This window comes from Lentinus tigrinus, assembly GCF_003813185.1.
Source record: "Lentinus tigrinus ALCF2SS1-7 unplaced genomic scaffold L226scaffold_23, whole genome shotgun sequence".
Lineage (NCBI taxonomy): Eukaryota > Fungi > Basidiomycota > Agaricomycetes > Polyporales > Polyporaceae > Lentinus > Lentinus tigrinus.
This window is the reverse complement of record NW_027137932.1, coordinates 390,752-406,533: the sequence shown is the minus strand read 5'-3', so window position 1 is coordinate 406,533 and position 15,782 is coordinate 390,752. Positions and strand designations below refer to the sequence as shown.

Here is a 15,782-nt window from a genome sequence, read left to right as displayed (position 1 = left end):
CCCACTGTGCGTACTTACTTACGTTCAGCTGGTCCGGGTCCCGCTGAAAAATTCAGCCATGCGATGCACCAACAACAACTTGATTAACCCTCAGCCTCGCTACACTACTTCACAGCCTAACGAACGTAGAAAGTCCAGGGTAGTGTGGTCTCCAGATAAATACAACATAGTATCGGAGACGAGAACAGGAATCGCGGGTGTCGAAGCGGGACGGACGGGGATAGCGACCGGGAATGGAGGAAGGGGTGGGGTGGGGCGGGAGGGAGGACGCGCATACTTCGACAACCAAGGGACGGACAGGAATACACACGGACAGGACAGCTCACTCGGGTCCGACAGCAAAACAGCGAACACATACACTCCAAGCACCAGAGCTTCGAAGAACGAACAAAACCCGCAGGACGACTTCTCTATGACCACTATTTCACACGCGCGTCCGTTAGGCCTTCGGGATCGTGCGACTGCGACTCGATTCCACCCGTGTCCGCGGAGATGCTGGCCTCCCAGCCAGCCAGCATTGCGTCCGAGACGAATGCGAAGGCGCGCGCGATCAGCGTGCCTGGGCGGATGCGGGAGGTGCGAAGCTTGTCGGGGTCGGTCGCAGAAGGCACAAATCCCGGCGCTTAGAGGATAACTGCAGCAAGCACGAAGCACGGCGTTAGCGAATCTCGCTCATCGTTGGGCGCATGCCGCGAAATGAAGAATTAAATACGCACTGGGGATGCAGCCGATAGAGATAAGCCCGCCGTGGCTGTTATTCTCGCAGCAGACAGTGTTAGCCGAGCTGTGGCGCGAGAGATGAGACGTCCAGTCAGTTTCGACGACAGAAGGCGTGCGTAGCGGAGAGAGTGCGGTGCTGCTCACCAGGAATTGCCCGATCCGACGCCAATGACGGTTAGCGGGGAGCAGGTGAGCCCAACCACGACGTCGGGGCCGAGAACGATGCCGAGCAGGCCGAGGATAAGGGCCGCAACGGGGTTGTCGGCCTTCTCGACCTGCTGGCAGCATTGAATGGGACCGGTCGAGCAGGACGGGGGCGGCTTGCTCGAGGGCTTGGACCTCTTCGCGGCTGCGGAGAAAGGCGTTAGTGAGTATGTGGGTGTGTGCGCGGCGCTCGGAGATTGCAGAACATCAGGAACGTCGGGCGCAGTTGATTGACCAAGGAAGGTTCATGGTTCAACATCGTGACAGCACACGCATACACGCTGCGTGACACGCGCCGAAGGGGTGGAACGGGTCGCGGAGAGCGGTGAGGGAGATAATGACACGTACCAGCGACACCAGTGGGCAGCTCGTTGCGGTAGAGCTTGCGGGGTGCGCGGGGAGGGAGGCCGCGAGCCATGCGCTCCGCGTTCGAGTCGCCGAGGGCGGCAGCCTGGACGGTGGCGACGATGAGAGCCAGGATGAAGAAGACGATGGTGGACTTCATGCTCGGAGACTGGCGGTGGTACAGGCGGTCGCAAGGATGTCGAAGGAGAGGCGTGTGGGCTCGAGGTTGCGGGAGCGAAGATGGGACGAGGGGACGAGAGGGGAGGAGGGGAGGTTATAAGCGGGCGGGGGGGAGAGTAAAATCTGAGATCGAGACGGACGCGCGAAGAAGAGGACTGGCAGGCTCGGCTAGGTTGTGCGGTCGAGACGGGATCGAGGATGCGACGCGCGTCCGTGAGTGGCTGCTCTTCGTCTGCGACGTGCGTCTGCGTCTGCATCTGGCGTCCGGATGCGACTGGACAGCGAGTGAACGCTTCGCGCCTTCCTATCGCCCTGATGCAAGATGTCGTAACAATACCGGACGCGCTGGCAGTGCGCCTTGACGCGATCAATGCTCTCAGTCAGACACGCTGCGCTGGGCGGCGACAGGGAGGCGTCGAAAAAGCCCGTTCGAACATGTCGCCTTCCTCGCACTCGATTATTGTTGCCGTGTCCTGCTGCACAGCGGTGGGGGCGAGGCGAACACGCCAGGATCGGAAGCGATAACGCCGAGCTCGTCCCTTCACGGCGGTCTGGATGCACAACCCTCCGCAAAATGGTTGTGGGAAACCGCCGGAAATCTGTCACCTTTGCTCGGTTTGCGCTCAGTACATACTGGCATCTTTGTTCGGAGCGCCGTGTGCTGGCAGCTCGTCCTGCTCCGAGCGGGTAGGAAGCGCTGTGTCGCCTCCATCAGCGGCATGGCCTGACATTGGGCATCTTCGGGGGTGCGATGGGCTTACCACAGAACATCTGTCCTGACCGCTTCCGACATAGATTGTGCGGAAGGGATACAACGCGCCGGCATACCGACCATGTCGAGAGATTGTTCGCGGTGAGCGCGTCTCAATCAGCCCGAACTTAGATGGTCTTCCACTCCATTCTCCCAGACGCCATATACATGGGCCATTGTGCGGAAAAGACGGCGATTGGAGCGAGAAGGCCTTGTAAATGAGGTTCGAGATGGCGGTGTATCAGACGAAGAGGGAGTTGCCAGAACCGAGGAAGCTGCTGTGCCGTGCTTACCTAAGCCGAGCTTTGCTGGCACCACGGCTTTGGCCGGCACGTCACACTCACCCCGTTCTGTTACGACTCCCCTCGAGGGGACTCTAGAGTCTACGGCCACCATGGACTGCACACGTACTCGGTGTCTTGCGACTGCGGCGCCTCACTCCTTGCTCGGAGGCTCGTACACGGCACGGCACACGGCGAGCGCAAAAGGAAGACCCGGTGCTACGCACGATGCTTGCTTCTCTGGCCCGATTCCTGGAATTATCGGCATAAGTTGCTTCCCTGCGGCCCGGCGGGGCGATGTACAGTCGTGCGTGCCCGTCGTCGTTCGCTGCTGTAGGTCTAGACATCCTCAGGTGTGATGTTGCGATGACGCACTGCCGAAAAAACCAAGACAGGTGCAAAATATGCCGACATCTCCACGCTCCTCGTCTCCCATGCTCTGACAGCTCAACATACGCTCAGCTGGAGCTGCATGCCGGGGTCGTACGACGTGAAGATCGGTCACGGTGACGGCGGTGTCGTCTCGAACTCAATATGTCAGGCACACTACCGTAGGTGGTTACCGGCTACACCGCAACTTTACTACATGCCCCTAGCCGCAACGCTATCTCAGATCCGTTTCTGACCGTTCCCCCTCCCGACTGCGCCTCTCCTTAGTCCCCGACGGCCGGCACAACCCAGTCTTCTGGCGACCACCGCAAGCTACTATAGAGCACAGGCTACTGCTCGTCTCCTATATTGTGCTTGCAGGTGGCCGAACGTGCATCATACCCAAGCCCGAAGAACCAGGGACCCGTATCGGACTCGGCTCTCGTACGTAACGGAATCATCCTCGCATTAATGTCCTGACGCCCAGAGTTGACGAAATTCGGCCGTGTGGGAGTGCGCGGGACGGGGATGATCCGCTTACTTCCCCCAATCTCCGTTCCGCAGGCATCGCGTTTCCTCTATCCGTCCATGGTGAACACCAGCCACCTCCGTGGCGCAGTACCTGAATGTCCGATGTTCACTAACGTCCTCGCCATCTATCAGTGTCTCTGCGTCGACGGACGCAGACTAGTACACACTAGCGTCGTGCTCTACACGTCAGTACTCACACTACGCCACGATAACGGCCGACATCCCGGCGTTCAGGCATCTGCCCGCGCTGCGATCCCACGAGAAGACGTACTCATGTCGGCTGCGCACTCTCAAGACCACACTCAAGTCTCAGGCTGCTGCTCTCGTCCGGCCTTCCGTGCCCTGTCCGATTGCCTATCAAGCCAATCCCTCTCCATCCCACATCCAACGCTATCTTCCAGGCACTCCCACTCGCTCCCATCGGGCGCACGGCGCGTGGCCCGCCTTCCCGTGCGTCCCCAGAACCGCGATCGAAGCCCATGCAGTATCAGTACTCAGTACTTACCGTAGTGTTATGTCCACCTCGGCCCCGCGCGCTGGCTGGGCTTCGCCCAGGCGCATTCATCATCCGTTTACCCATCTGCTCAGCTGCGCAACTTACGCTCATTCCCCACCAACTCTAAGAGCGCCCCACCTCGGACCTTTCGCCTCATGCCCGTCACGAACGTTTGGAGACTCCAAGACGAGGACGATCGGACGTGCGGACGCGGAGGATCGCCCAGGCACGCCGTATTCCGCCCTCTACCGCCGCGCACGGACTGCCGCACAACGTCCTCGCGCATTGTGCGTCGTGCATCTTTAGGTCTCGAGGCTTGTGTCGATGGAGCGTCGAGCGTCGAGCCGTTGGCCAAACAGGCCGAGATCCTGGCCCCCATCCCCTTCGTCAGCAATCCCGGACCCGCTGACCACCTCCAGCTCCCTCCTCTCTTCTCTGCCCTATCGAATCGTTATCGCTCGGAGCCCCAGCTTTCGCACTGGCATATGCAAGTCGACTGTCGGAGTGCAGCTTGGCAAGACGAGGGAAGGTCCGCGTCGCTGTTCGTCTTCCATTGCACCTTACCCCGCGCGTGCCTGGCATCCCTCCTTCCTCCTTCCCCCTTCCCCCTTCCCCCTTCCCCCTTCCTTCCCAGTCCTGCAGGATTCCGACGAGGCTACGTAAGTGTGCATATGGAAAATTCGAAACACCTTACCTTTTCTTACTCGCCCGCGATCCCCGCATCCTCCCCGCCCGGCACAGGCGTGGCTCGGACTCTCCGCGTCTCCCGCCGGCATCTACCGCGAGCCTGTGTATGTACCCCGTCACCCGAGGCCCCGACTCCCGAGCCGACGCTAGGTATGCTTAGGGTTACTCGTACTCGAGTACGCGGCGGCGCGATGCACGATGGGCATGCATATCCGGCCACCGAACACCGACCACCGGCGTCGACACGCGCGCGTGCTCGACGTGTTCGTGTGCCTCAATGTTCGAAATCCCTCAGTTCGAGGATGCGAGGGGTGTTGTCGTTGAGAGCAAGTAGTCATAGTAGTCGTTCGGGTTGGCCGCCCCGACGACCTGTTTCATCCACCCCTCGTGTGGAGTCGCTTGTCGTCTCTCGTCTCCGGACATTTTTCGTCGCTCGCCTCTCTCTCGTGTATCGCACTCGTGCCTGACCAGTCGCGTTTCCCCCGACAGACAGCCACACTCGAACGGATGGACGTTGGACCCTCGAAAGTTGCGACCCCGGTGAGCCCGGAGGCGACTTGCCCGCGCATCGCGCATCGCGCATCTCGCAACTCGGCAGGATGTATGCTCCTGCCCATGTTCGGCGTATCGTCAACGGCGGATGGCGAACGGCGAACGGCGTATCAAGCCACAATCAGTGAGTGAGTCAGCCACCCCCGCGCCCCCTTGCGAGGATCCCGCCTGGGGCCTCCGCCGCCCTCTTTCTGAGCAGTGAGCTCAAGGGCTGTCCTCTGGGGGGAATGGCGACCTACGGTGCAATCTGCATCACATATCACATATCATATCGTGTTCTCCGAGCGGACGCTCGCTCGTACTGTGGGAGACCGATAGCCCGGCGCTGGCCATGGGGATGGTCAGGGCGGAGGCGGACTCTGAGACTGTACCCGAGCACGAGTGTCCGCATGGAGGGCGGGCGTAGAGCGGGAGGCGCTCTGGAGTCTGCTCGGGTGCAGTCACCAGTCACCAGTCTCCAGTCACCAGTGCTGCTGATGCCATCATCCAGCGACATCATCATCGTCGGCGGTCTGGTAATGGTGCTCGTCAGCTGGCTGGGTGGGCAGAGAGGGGAGGATGGGGAGTACCGTCGTTCCTGGATCTGGATCTGCATCGTTCTTCGTCAGGAACTTGTTGACCCCGAATAACATGTTGAGGGTCAAAGCGTTAACGTCCATGGTTTTTTTTGTATCCGCACAACTCTACAGGAGGTGAGTACTTGCGGACGACCAAGACGCTCTCTCTCTCCGGCGATTGATGATGGAGCTCGCGGCGACGGAGTGCCGCGCGTGTCGGATGGGATGGCTCGCGGAGGTCGAGACTCGAAACAGCTTGAATCGTCGGGTTTACGGGAGGACCGTTTCGTTCGTACTAGAGTACCACTGTTGCAAGTGCTAGAGTGAATACGAGCTGCAAAGCGGTCTATTTCGTAGACCCGCAATGGTGTCCATAGGTGTATCGATCTCTGTGACATCAGGATGGGAGTTGCTGAGGACCTGGTCCTTCGACGTCGTACTACTTAATCGGGGCGTGGGAACGGGTCGTAGACGCAGTCGTCCGGGCCGAGAGCGCTATCACGCAAGGCTATCCTCTCGACCACCACCGACCTCCGTACGCCCTACATGTATGTGCTCCATATGTTTCGACAGTCTCTGAGATCGTTACTCAAGATACCTGCGAGTGTAGCACGATTACTAGTACTAGTGTCGACTCCGAGCCTCAGTGTGCCAGTCCGCGCATGGGCGATCGCGAAGGCAAGTACTACATCAATTTGTGTAGAAGAGGTGATGCATAGCTCGGTCTTTCAGATGTGCAACCCAGGCTTCCCCCCCGAGATCACAGACCATATTATTGCCCTCAACGTGGGCGACGCCAAAACGTTATGCAGCTGCGCGCTGGTTTGTCAGGCCTGGCTACCGGCTAGCAGGAGCGCGCTATTTGAATCCATGAAAATCCCTAGTCATCGGGCTTATGAATTGCTCGTCGACCGTGTTTTAGTCTCTGACTACCTGCAGCGATACTTGAACACGACGCTGGAAATGAGGATAGACATAGACAAACCCCGTGACGACGACGACGACACTCCATATGCACCAGTACTGCTGCCGTTCCTCCTCTCGTTCTACGGTCGCATTTCCAACCTGCGACATTTGACTCTCGTTGGAACGAATATAACTGTGATTATCCCTCATCACACCAACCGTCTTCTCCTGGCACAGTTTCCGCACCTTACCACCTTGTCGCTCTCGCGTTGTCGCTTTTTCTCCTTCAACGATCTGCGGCGGACTCTATCGGCCATTCCGGCCCTTGAACACTTGCAAATCGAATACATCTCATGCGCAAACTATGGAAGGCCTTGGTTTCAACTGCCCGGACGTTCGAGGATTCCCTCCTTGCTGACGTTCCAAGTACGAATGGCTAGGAGGAGGCTCACGGACGACCACGTGTCGGGAAATCTCATGCAATGGTTCGCAGCTACAAGTCTGCCGTCGAGGCTGACTGACCTCAATTTTCAAACTGTTACGGTAGTCGGTGAGTGCTCAGTACTCGTGGTTCCATTTGTTTATATCTGACGGCAAGCTCATCGGTCTCTCCAGCCTCGCCTTTCCGGGAAGGGTATATTGCGTTCTTCAATTGGGCAAGGCATTCCGTGACCTCTATCACATTGAACATAATGCGGCGTACGTTTGTTTCACGACCCGTGAGGCGTAGCTCACCCAGCCACTGTCAGATGACCATCCCCTGCCATATTTCCATAATCTGGTCGACATCACGTTTCGAGTTGTGCCTTTGCTATCTGAGTGGTCGAGGGTTTGTTCGATGTTGCGCGATCTGCGCTCTCGTCCTCGCCGTCTCCGATTTCTGGATCTCCAAGGCCACGGCCCTTGCGATCCCGTACACTCAGATGGCTGTTTATGCCTGATGAAAGAATCAGGAGTTAGCTCCCTGGATGATGTTCTCAGCAGCGACGCTTTCGATAACCTCAACGAGGTTCACTTCCGTCTCAGGAGGAGGTACTTCCCCGATGATATCTTGAACATCGAAAAACAGGTGGATCCTACGGTGGCGACAACGCACCTGCAAGACATCCTTCCGAAGCTCCTGGCAAGAGGCATCATGACGCTTAGTGAGGAAAAGTACGCACCGATAGCTTGAATCGTCATGTCAGTTCTCAGTGCTTACGGCCACGATGTGATGCAGATTTTTCGTCTCTGTTGACATTGCCATGGAGATAGCCTCGGAGTTACATATCGACTTGTGAATCCTACCCCAGTTCACGACTCACAAGTTGGCAGCCAGTCGCGATACCGATCAGCTGGGCCCGGAGTCGTAGTCGAGGTCAGCTCCGCATCCAATCTCTTGTACGTTCGCTTCGATTCTCACACAGGCATTCCAGGAATATGCCCCACAGGTGTCTCCATGCACATTGACTATGCATGACTCTGTCTGATTCAAAGACCACCACGCGCTCTTCACAAGCCAACGGCGTCTCTCTCCGGGCGACGGCTTCCGTGGAAGTCCATCCGGACACGCCAGCGATTCTGGTCTACGATCCAGAGGCGCATCGGGAATCGGTTCTTGCCCTTCCGGACGGAAGTGAAATAGCATGCCATTGGCGGCTCCGCCGCTCGCGCGGGTGCAGCGTGGGTTGCTCACTCATGATTACACACCATGGGGGGAAAGGGGTGGGGATGGGGGTATATTTGCGCTGAGGGATCTGGCTCGGCGCTGACGGCGGAGAAGGATGATTGAAGATTTCGAGGGGGAGGGTGGGACCGGAGATCACACGTTCTGGACGCAAGGGTCAGGCCCGGACAGGTATCATCGAGATCGGGCTTGACCACTTTGGCGCGCTTCGTCCGGGCCTGCTGGAGTCGTGAGTTTTACATTCAGTTCTCCTACTGAATGTCGACACAACTAACACTGTTCGATTCGAATATGCAAGGGCATATTTTTGCGAGGTGTCGATCACGTACGTGAGGCGACGGGCAGAAGTGGGATGGTTGCGGCTATCGGTGAGTTTGAATCGAGTTCGTATGCAGTGAAACTGACCCGTTAAACTGCAACCTCTGTGTTCTTCAGGCAGGATCGTAAACGTCAACGAGCCTGACCGTCCTAGTGTCCTCCCAGTTCGACTCAACTAAAGGCGTCTTGGCAGTCGGACTGGGAGATGCGGCCCGCCAGCGAGACGCCCAACGGGAGCTGCCGGCAAACTGGCATAACCGCCCCGTCATCTGGCATTCTCACTGCATTACGTCTCTCAGCTTGACACCACCATACACCCTCAGAATTACCAGCCGAAAGTTCTCTACTACCCAAGAGCTTGAATTGGGTCTCGCATCTAGCTAGTCCGATAGAGCCTCGGACGTTCGGATTTACGTGGCACTATCATAGGAAGTCTTGCCGGCGATATTGAGTTCTTAAGAGAAGACTCACTATTGTGACAGTTGCCAGCGGAGTCGCATGCCTTCAACTCTACTGAGATCGCACCCATGGCTGCTGAGGTGAGCGACAAGTCGTGTAATTCACCCACTCGGGTAGCGTTATGACTTACTCCTCATTTTCATCCTCCAGCACGAGGCCCCGCGAAACATCTGACCTTGGTGTGTTTTGTATGCGGCCCATAGCCCTTTCTGAGCCAATCGGATGTGCCACCGGTACAGGATTCAACTTCTGGCCGCCCCGGAGCCCGGCGCCCCACCGACCGCTGTCGGCAGCATTGAGGCGGGTTCTGCCTTCTGGAGCACTGGTGTCCGCGGTTTACGATGGGTCACGGACGTTCGCGTCGAGAACATCCCAGCACCTTACGCTACGGACACCGACTACCCCGCTAACGCGAGCGCCCTCCATATCCCCTCGAATAGGAAAACTGTCGACTGCCGTCCATGCACAATCGGATCGGTGACACCTCCTCCTCCCCGACGGAGTGACGATGAGGAGGAAGACGATACCGACGCTGAGGTTAGGGTTGAAGCTGAGGGGGTAGAGATGGAGCACAAGCCGTCCCCGACGGTCTCCTCCCGCTAACCTTGCTGTGTACGCGGACTTCTACAAGCGCCAGGCATCTTCGTGCACTAAGTCAACTACTACAACGTTGGCGACTTCCACTCCGGAGGCCACGCGGGTGGCTAGCGAGGATATTTCGGCCGCGCAGACAGCGGCCGCGGCTGCGACCAATGTTGCTCCTGCTGCTGCCGCGGCGGTTGCTGCGGCTGTTGCGGCTGCCAATGCACTCGGTCTGGCTGCTGCTGCTCTGGTGAGTACTTCACATTGTTCACATTGGACCACGGCTGAGTGATACTGCGCAGACGAAGGCAACAAGCTCGAGCGCGTTCGCTGCTGCAATCGCAGCGGCCGAGGCGGCTGTCGAGGCGGCTCAAGACGCCGCCGCGACCATCTGGGGGATACCCGACATCCCTGATCTCATCTCCCAGGTCGCAGACCAGGTCAGAACTTGTCTTATGCATCCCTCCGCCTGTCATCGCTTGACTGTTACTCATTATGTTCATCTGTACAGGTGATCTCCGCGAGTTCGTCCATCTCGGACGCAATGCAAAACGCACAGGACGTCATCCCTCCCTCCACACCAATCCCGCCCGACACCGATCCGTCCAAGAACCCGAACCTCAACCTAGGCCCGCCGCCCAACACGCCTGCTGCAGCATGCTTCGGGGCAGGGTCTAAAGGCTTCCTCAAGATCGGCGACAGCTACTTTTCGAACGCGAACGGGAAAGCGCCCGCCGCGCTCGTCGACGTCGGCTCGAACGCGTTCTTCGGGCTCACGCTCCCCGACGACCGCACCCTCGAGGTCATTATAGGGTGCTCGGCAGTGTATGTGTGGGCCGTCGGCGACGCGCTCGCGCCGAACTTCCAGGTCAACTGCGCGACGAACGAGCTGGGGAGCTACTGGAACGGGAAGAAGCAGACGTGCTATTCGTATAGCACGGGCGCGGGGACGTTCAGCGTGTTCTGTGGCAACAATTCGGGGAGCATTTATTCGTGCTTTCAAGGCGCGGGGCTGTATGGGACGTTGAGCCCGGCGTTCATCAGTTGGGCGACGTCTTGAAGGGGAGAGAAGGGGAGGGTGTTCACAAAGGATCCGTAGTATGTTGACTCAGTGATAGGTCGGGTGCAGCACCCTTTCTATATTGGACTTCTCGTCCGCCCATATCGCCGACGTCCCCCAATTGTGGTCTTGCTCGATTCATCATTGGTGGCGTAAACCTTGCAAGTCATCTTCGTTAATATATGAAGGTATACTCCATGTTCAGGGTCTTAACAGTGCACTTATGCTGCCTGCATTCATCGCTAGGCTTCAACTGCCAGTGTTATGTATGTATCGGCCTGATAACTAATGCCCAAAGCGCACGTCTCAGCAGCGCTCAGTCAACGACGAACATCGAGTACGACAAACCAGACTAATCTAACATCCCACCGTCGTCCATCGACGAGATTCAGAAAGACCTGGAGGACGCGGACGCGGACGTTCGCAACGAACACCCATTGGCCACGCCCCACAACCAAGTATGTTGAGCACTTTAGTCATACACAACCGACAGAATGATCAAGAAGCGAGAGAAAGAGAGAAAGCATGCAGTCCGCCACGATTACAGGTATCTAGGCAGCAGATCCGAGTACAGTACGCATATAACATCGATGAAGGGGGTCGTGACGCTGTGGACGTGAGTTCGTGAGTGGCCGAGATGGAAGACGGTGGTGATTGGTGGTGATACAAGAAAGCGCGGAGCACTGAGCGCCGAGCGGATAATACGGATATGAAGAGTGCAGTGCAGGATGCCAGGATGCGCGATGCGAGGTATGGGGTACGGGGGAGGGGGAGTGCGTGGATGGAATGCAGGATGGGGATGGTGACGCGAGAATGCGAGGTTGAGGGTCGGGTCGGGGGGAGGAGGGGGCACATGCAAGGGATAGATAGAGCAAGCTATACGTATACGAGATCGTCACATTTGAAACAAGATGGAGCGCGACTGGTCCGCGTAGATTTTTGTGTGCGCGCAGGCGGTGCGCGCCGAGGTCAGAGACTCAGATACGGTCCGGACGTCCTGCGTCGCGCTTGATTGCCGGGGAACAGGAGTACTGACGGAAGGAGGACGGAGGAGGGGCCAGGGAGATGTCAGCGACGGGAGGAATGGCGCACAGGTGAAGAGACGGGTGCGCCATGTCGAACAGTCATGGCGAGACACGCGGGATGCGTCCGCCGAGCAGCCATGGTACATGTATACCTGCGGAGACGAATGAAGTCAGCTCGGCCTTGATCCCTCCCCACGAAGAGCCACCGACAAAGCTCAAGACTCACCGACACGAAGAGCACCGCCGGCACACAGGCATGGACACTATCCAGTGGAAGGTATGTCGAGGGATCACAGGATATCCACGACGCTCTCCAGGAGGACCTTCGGCTTGAGCAGGAGGTTCCGCACCACTTTGGTGCCCTCGCTCGTCGCATCCGACGCCGAGCCTGCACTCGTACTCCGGCTCACGCTCACACTCACACTTCCACTCACAACTCCATTCACACCCACCCCACCCATCGCCACCGGCCTCGCCGCACTCGAGCCTGTGACCATCCCATCGCCATCAACGCTCTCCTCCTTCTCCTCCTCCGGCAACCGGCGCTCGAACACCAGCCCGAGCTCGACCGTGCAAAGCACCCGGCACTGCTCGCTGCAGTACCCGGCATACACGTTCTCCATGCTGTTCCAGTCGAACCAGTGCTCCTCCGTCTCCGTCTGGCTCTCCCCGCTCTGCGCGCGCTCGACCTCCTGCACCCACTCCCGCTCCTTGCCCTTGCCCCTGTTCGCCCCGGGAGACGCTGGAGTCTCGGTAGCGGCAGCGGCGCTCGCGCGACGGCTCGAGCTTGTCCTTGGGGAGCGGCATGGGGGAACCCACGCAACCTCGAACAATCCACTGAGTACGCCCTCCTTGACTACGCTCGATATGCGTTCCGCGCGGGCACTGATGCGTGAGAGTGCACTGCCGAAGCGGGAGCGCAGGGGATCGCGGTGGAGTCCGCGTGCGTCCGTACAGCCTGACAGGGCGAGGATGGCAAGTATCCCACGGAGATTGGCCTCGGTGAGAGTGAGGAGCGGTGGTGGGAGAGAGGACGTCGAGACGATGGACGCAGGGGCGGAGTTGAAGGGTGACGGCGTGATCGTATCCGGAGACGAGGGCTCCGAGGACATTCGTGGGCGTGCAAGAAGGGAGCGCGCATGCTTGTAGGTGAGCGCACGCCACCGCGACGTCGTCGGTTGGGGTTCTGTAGCATTTCGGTGAGTATATGCGCGCCCAGATAGCCCACCCAGCTGAAAACTCACCTTCGCGCTGCATGCGCTCGAAGATTAACCGCAGGGCCTCATCAACCTCGATGGGCAGCCCATAGCAGAACGCGTCCATGACCCGCGACACGCACCAGACCTCCCACGCCTGCAGCGCGAACTGCACGAGGGTCGGGTCGCCGGCGTGCTCACGCTCTTCCAACAGTTTCAGCATCTCCTTGCCCAATGCAGGCCCGACGATCTCCCTGTCGCGCTCCTTGGCCGCACTGGGTGCGCGGGTGTCCGCGCGGAGCGAAGGCGCGAACTCATCCGCGATCGACGCCGCAAGCTGGAGAATCTCCGCGTTGAGATCCGCAAGGGCCTGGAGCAGCTGCGCCCCAGACCAGTCATCCGTCTTGCTCAGGAAGGACTTGAGCGACGCGAGTTCCTCGGCCTGCGAGAGGATCGTCTGTCGCGCGTCGCCGTACGTGGCGCGCAGGGAGGTGTAGAGCACGCGCAGCCGTTTGGGGTCTGCCAGCGCAGCTTCTGCAGAGTGCTGGGCGACGCGCGTCTGGATTGGAGTCTGGGAGGAGGAGGCCTCTGACGAGGCGCGGGAGTGCGTGCGTGAGACGGGAAGGGCGATGGAGGCGGGGTCGGGTGGGGATGCGGGGTACGACAGCGACTGTGGGGTGCGGTCCGACGAGGATGGAGGGGGGAAAGCGGCGGCGCTGAGCGTGGAGAGTTCCTCGCGGGTCGCGCGGAGCTGCTCGAGGAGGCTCTCGTTCTCTCGTTCGAGGTGTTGTATGCGCTGGCGCAGCTGCTCCCGCTCCCGCTCGTGCTCAGAGAGACGACCCTCCTTGGGTTTTGCCCTCTCCCGTTCTCGTTCCTTGTCCCGCCTTGCCCCGCTGCTGCGCTCCCGCTCCCTGTCCTTGTCGTGATCCTTGCGGGGGCTGTGGTGGTGGTGGCTCGAACGCGAGCGGTGAATAGGTTCGGGAGGGCCTGCGAGGTCGTCAATGATGCGTACTGGGGGAAGGATCCAGTCGACAAAGTCCCAGAAGGCGTTCATGGTGCTGTGGCGTCGGGTAGGCTCTCGTCGGTGTGAGTGGGAGTGGATGTATGCGTGAAGTCCTTGGTCGAACAGTCCTGAACTGTCGGGCCGCTGTGTGCTGCGACGCATGCGATGTCGCCAATGCTATGATAAAGGGGCGAATAGAGAAGGAGAGTGCATAGGCTGAGGGGTGGCGGACGCGTACGTGTTCCCTGGGACAAGTGCTTGCTGTCGCGGTGGCGCTGGCACCCACTACGTCGTCGCGGAACTGCCGAGGAGTCGATATCTGGAAAGTCGGGAATATTATCGTGCTGATCTAGCTTTGGCTGTCCTTATCAGCCACGTAGAAGTGAAGCGCAGAGCTGGGTGAGACGGCGGTGGGATGGCAGAACACGGCGAGCTGCCTCGCTCCCACAACGTGGACGATCGTCGTCATACAGGCGCTTCCATGCCAGTGGGCGCCGAGTCCGTCACAGACGTCCTCCTCCGAGTCCTCATTTTGAGCAACTCTCAACGCTGTACATCCTTGTTCCGGACGGCCGCAAGCTCTGGAGGTGGTAGGCGAAGTAAAGGCCAAACGGTACGTCGTGCTGAACATAGTAATGACTAATGTTGTCTTTTCCTTGTCTTGCTTTTCCGTAACTGTTCGTGAATAGTCGAATTTTATTACCACGATCACGAATGCGTGCCGGGGGATAATCATTATTTACCAGCTCACGCAACTTCAGTAAGATGGACCAAAGGCCAGACAGACTCCTGATGAAGTGCGGCAGACCGTCAATAATTTCGGCGCCCACACGGAACAACGTAAGGATAAATACAGACTGCGTTTGCGAAACGTGCTAATAATACAGATGTAACCTGATGCATGGCTTGGTGAACAGGAGCAACGGGACATAACCTTCCGAGGACGACGACGACCGAGACGACCGGTACAATCTCAAGCATACTTGCGGGTGATCACGTCCTCCTTGTGCTCAACCGTCTCGACGACCGTATGTGCACTCCTCAACGGCCCGTCGATCTCATCCCTGGAGTACGGAGCCTGGAGTTCGTCAGGCCCATTGTGCTTCATGTTCTGAGTGGACACACCAGGCTCCTGAGGCGACGGCTCCTTGAACGTCGGAGTGTCCGCACTGTGGTGGCGATCCTTGACATATTTCACGGTCTGCTGCTGGAGCTCCGCAGGCGAGCCCTGGAATTGGTCGGCCTGGATGTGCGTGGACGTTGTTAGGACTTATGGACAAGCTCGCACAGAGGCGAACACAGGAGCGACATACCTTGACCGCGGCTTCAGACGCACTGGCAAGGGCCTCATTCCAGCCCGGAGCCTCCTCTGGGATAGGGGTAGACGTCTTATGCTGCTCCTTGGCTAAGTTACGCCTCTTTTCCGTCTCGAGAACCTGTAAGTAGGATGTGCGCAACACACGTCAGGGACGCTGTCAGCCTTCGGTCGGGGTACAAACGTACCTCGGGGTCGTTATCGTGCATGGTGCTGGAGTAGTAGCGAGGTGCGACGCTCGCGGCGGGGCGTGTGACGCGCACAGACGCACGCTTGAAAGCGTTGCGGGCAACGGGGAGGATGCTTGACATGGTGGTAAGGAGAGTAGTAGCGCGGATGTCGAGGTTGGGGACGGCGAGGTCGTGGTAGTTAGTGGGAACGACGCGGACAGAGTCGGGCAATATATGCGGGCACAAGGTGGAGTTTTGGCTGGATTCGCTTGGGTTCTGGCTCTGTCCGTTTTGGGATGACGTCGACGGACGATGATGCTCCTCGAGCCCCTGCTTGATATGCTATGACGTCACCACCCTCGCCTTCAGCCACCGCGTCTCGTCCCCCTCCAAAGTCTCCATTCTGCAC

General features: G+C 58.8%; 9 protein-coding genes across 9 annotated transcripts; 3 read left to right on the top strand and 6 right to left on the bottom strand.

Moving 5' to 3' along the window:
- Positions 1 to 672: 672 nt before the first annotated feature.
- Positions 673 to 1,429, bottom strand: L226DRAFT_467144 (fungal hydrophobin; the record flags this gene model as incomplete). Its single annotated transcript, XM_067676030.1, has 3 exons — positions 673 to 784; positions 865 to 1,069; positions 1,282 to 1,429. 3 exons carry the CDS (start codon positions 1,427 to 1,429, stop codon positions 673 to 675), a joined length of 465 nt encoding a protein of 154 aa, XP_067533052.1.
- On the bottom strand, positions 1,336 to 2,440 carry L226DRAFT_155274 (uncharacterized protein). The gene is made up of 2 exons (XM_067672481.1): positions 2,211 to 2,440; positions 1,336 to 2,146 (listed from the first exon to the last, which is right to left on the bottom strand). Exons 1-2 carry the CDS (start codon positions 2,282 to 2,284, stop codon positions 1,618 to 1,620), a joined length of 603 nt encoding a protein of 200 aa, XP_067533051.1. The 5' UTR covers positions 2,285 to 2,440; the 3' UTR covers positions 1,336 to 1,617.
- A 1,129-nt stretch (positions 2,441 to 3,569) lies between these two features.
- Positions 3,570 to 5,696, top strand: L226DRAFT_155242 (uncharacterized protein). Its single transcript, XM_067672480.1, has 3 exons — positions 3,570 to 4,536; positions 5,054 to 5,240; positions 5,607 to 5,696. The coding sequence occupies exons 1-3, from the start codon at positions 4,033 to 4,035 to the stop codon at positions 5,633 to 5,635; spliced, it is 720 nt and encodes a 239-aa protein (XP_067533050.1). The 5' UTR covers positions 3,570 to 4,032; the 3' UTR covers positions 5,636 to 5,696.
- On the bottom strand, positions 5,599 to 5,952 carry L226DRAFT_614902 (uncharacterized protein; the record flags this gene model as incomplete). Its single annotated transcript, XM_067686701.1, has 2 exons — positions 5,599 to 5,628; positions 5,686 to 5,952. A coding segment is annotated over one exon (196 nt), but the record flags the coding sequence as incomplete, so codon positions are not given.
- A 228-nt stretch (positions 5,953 to 6,180) lies between these two features.
- On the top strand, positions 6,181 to 8,195 carry L226DRAFT_155178 (uncharacterized protein). The gene is made up of 7 exons (XM_067672478.1): positions 6,181 to 6,221; positions 6,284 to 6,351; positions 6,406 to 7,129; positions 7,195 to 7,278; positions 7,329 to 7,734; positions 7,799 to 7,936; positions 7,995 to 8,195. Exons 3-6 carry the CDS (start codon positions 6,406 to 6,408, stop codon positions 7,857 to 7,859), a joined length of 1,275 nt encoding a protein of 424 aa, XP_067533048.1. The 5' UTR covers positions 6,181 to 6,221; positions 6,284 to 6,351; the 3' UTR covers positions 7,860 to 7,936; positions 7,995 to 8,195.
- Positions 8,196 to 9,244: 1,049 nt separating this feature from the next.
- Positions 9,245 to 10,664, top strand: L226DRAFT_573213 (uncharacterized protein; the record flags this gene model as incomplete). The annotated part of the gene is made up of 4 exons (XM_067684810.1): positions 9,245 to 9,580; positions 9,660 to 9,854; positions 9,907 to 10,044; positions 10,116 to 10,664. 4 exons carry the CDS (start codon positions 9,245 to 9,247, stop codon positions 10,662 to 10,664), a joined length of 1,218 nt encoding a protein of 405 aa, XP_067533047.1.
- A 278-nt stretch (positions 10,665 to 10,942) lies between these two features.
- L226DRAFT_155182 (uncharacterized protein) lies at positions 10,943 to 11,626 on the bottom strand. The gene has a single exon (XM_067672479.1). It carries the CDS (start codon positions 11,517 to 11,519, stop codon positions 11,163 to 11,165), a length of 357 nt encoding a protein of 118 aa, XP_067533046.1. The 5' UTR covers positions 11,520 to 11,626; the 3' UTR covers positions 10,943 to 11,162.
- A 353-nt stretch (positions 11,627 to 11,979) lies between these two features.
- L226DRAFT_573212 (uncharacterized protein) lies at positions 11,980 to 13,939 on the bottom strand (the record flags this gene model as incomplete). The annotated part of the gene is made up of 2 exons (XM_067684809.1): positions 11,980 to 12,875; positions 12,934 to 13,939. The coding sequence occupies 2 exons, from the start codon at positions 13,937 to 13,939 to the stop codon at positions 11,980 to 11,982; spliced, it is 1,902 nt and encodes a 633-aa protein (XP_067533045.1).
- A 724-nt stretch (positions 13,940 to 14,663) lies between these two features.
- Positions 14,664 to 15,518, bottom strand: L226DRAFT_490389 (uncharacterized protein). Its single transcript, XM_067677315.1, has 3 exons — positions 15,392 to 15,518; positions 15,202 to 15,324; positions 14,664 to 15,131 (listed from the first exon to the last, which is right to left on the bottom strand). Exons 1-3 carry the CDS (start codon positions 15,512 to 15,514, stop codon positions 14,862 to 14,864), a joined length of 516 nt encoding a protein of 171 aa, XP_067533044.1. The 5' UTR covers positions 15,515 to 15,518; the 3' UTR covers positions 14,664 to 14,861.
- Between the last annotated feature and the right edge of the window lie 264 nt (positions 15,519 to 15,782).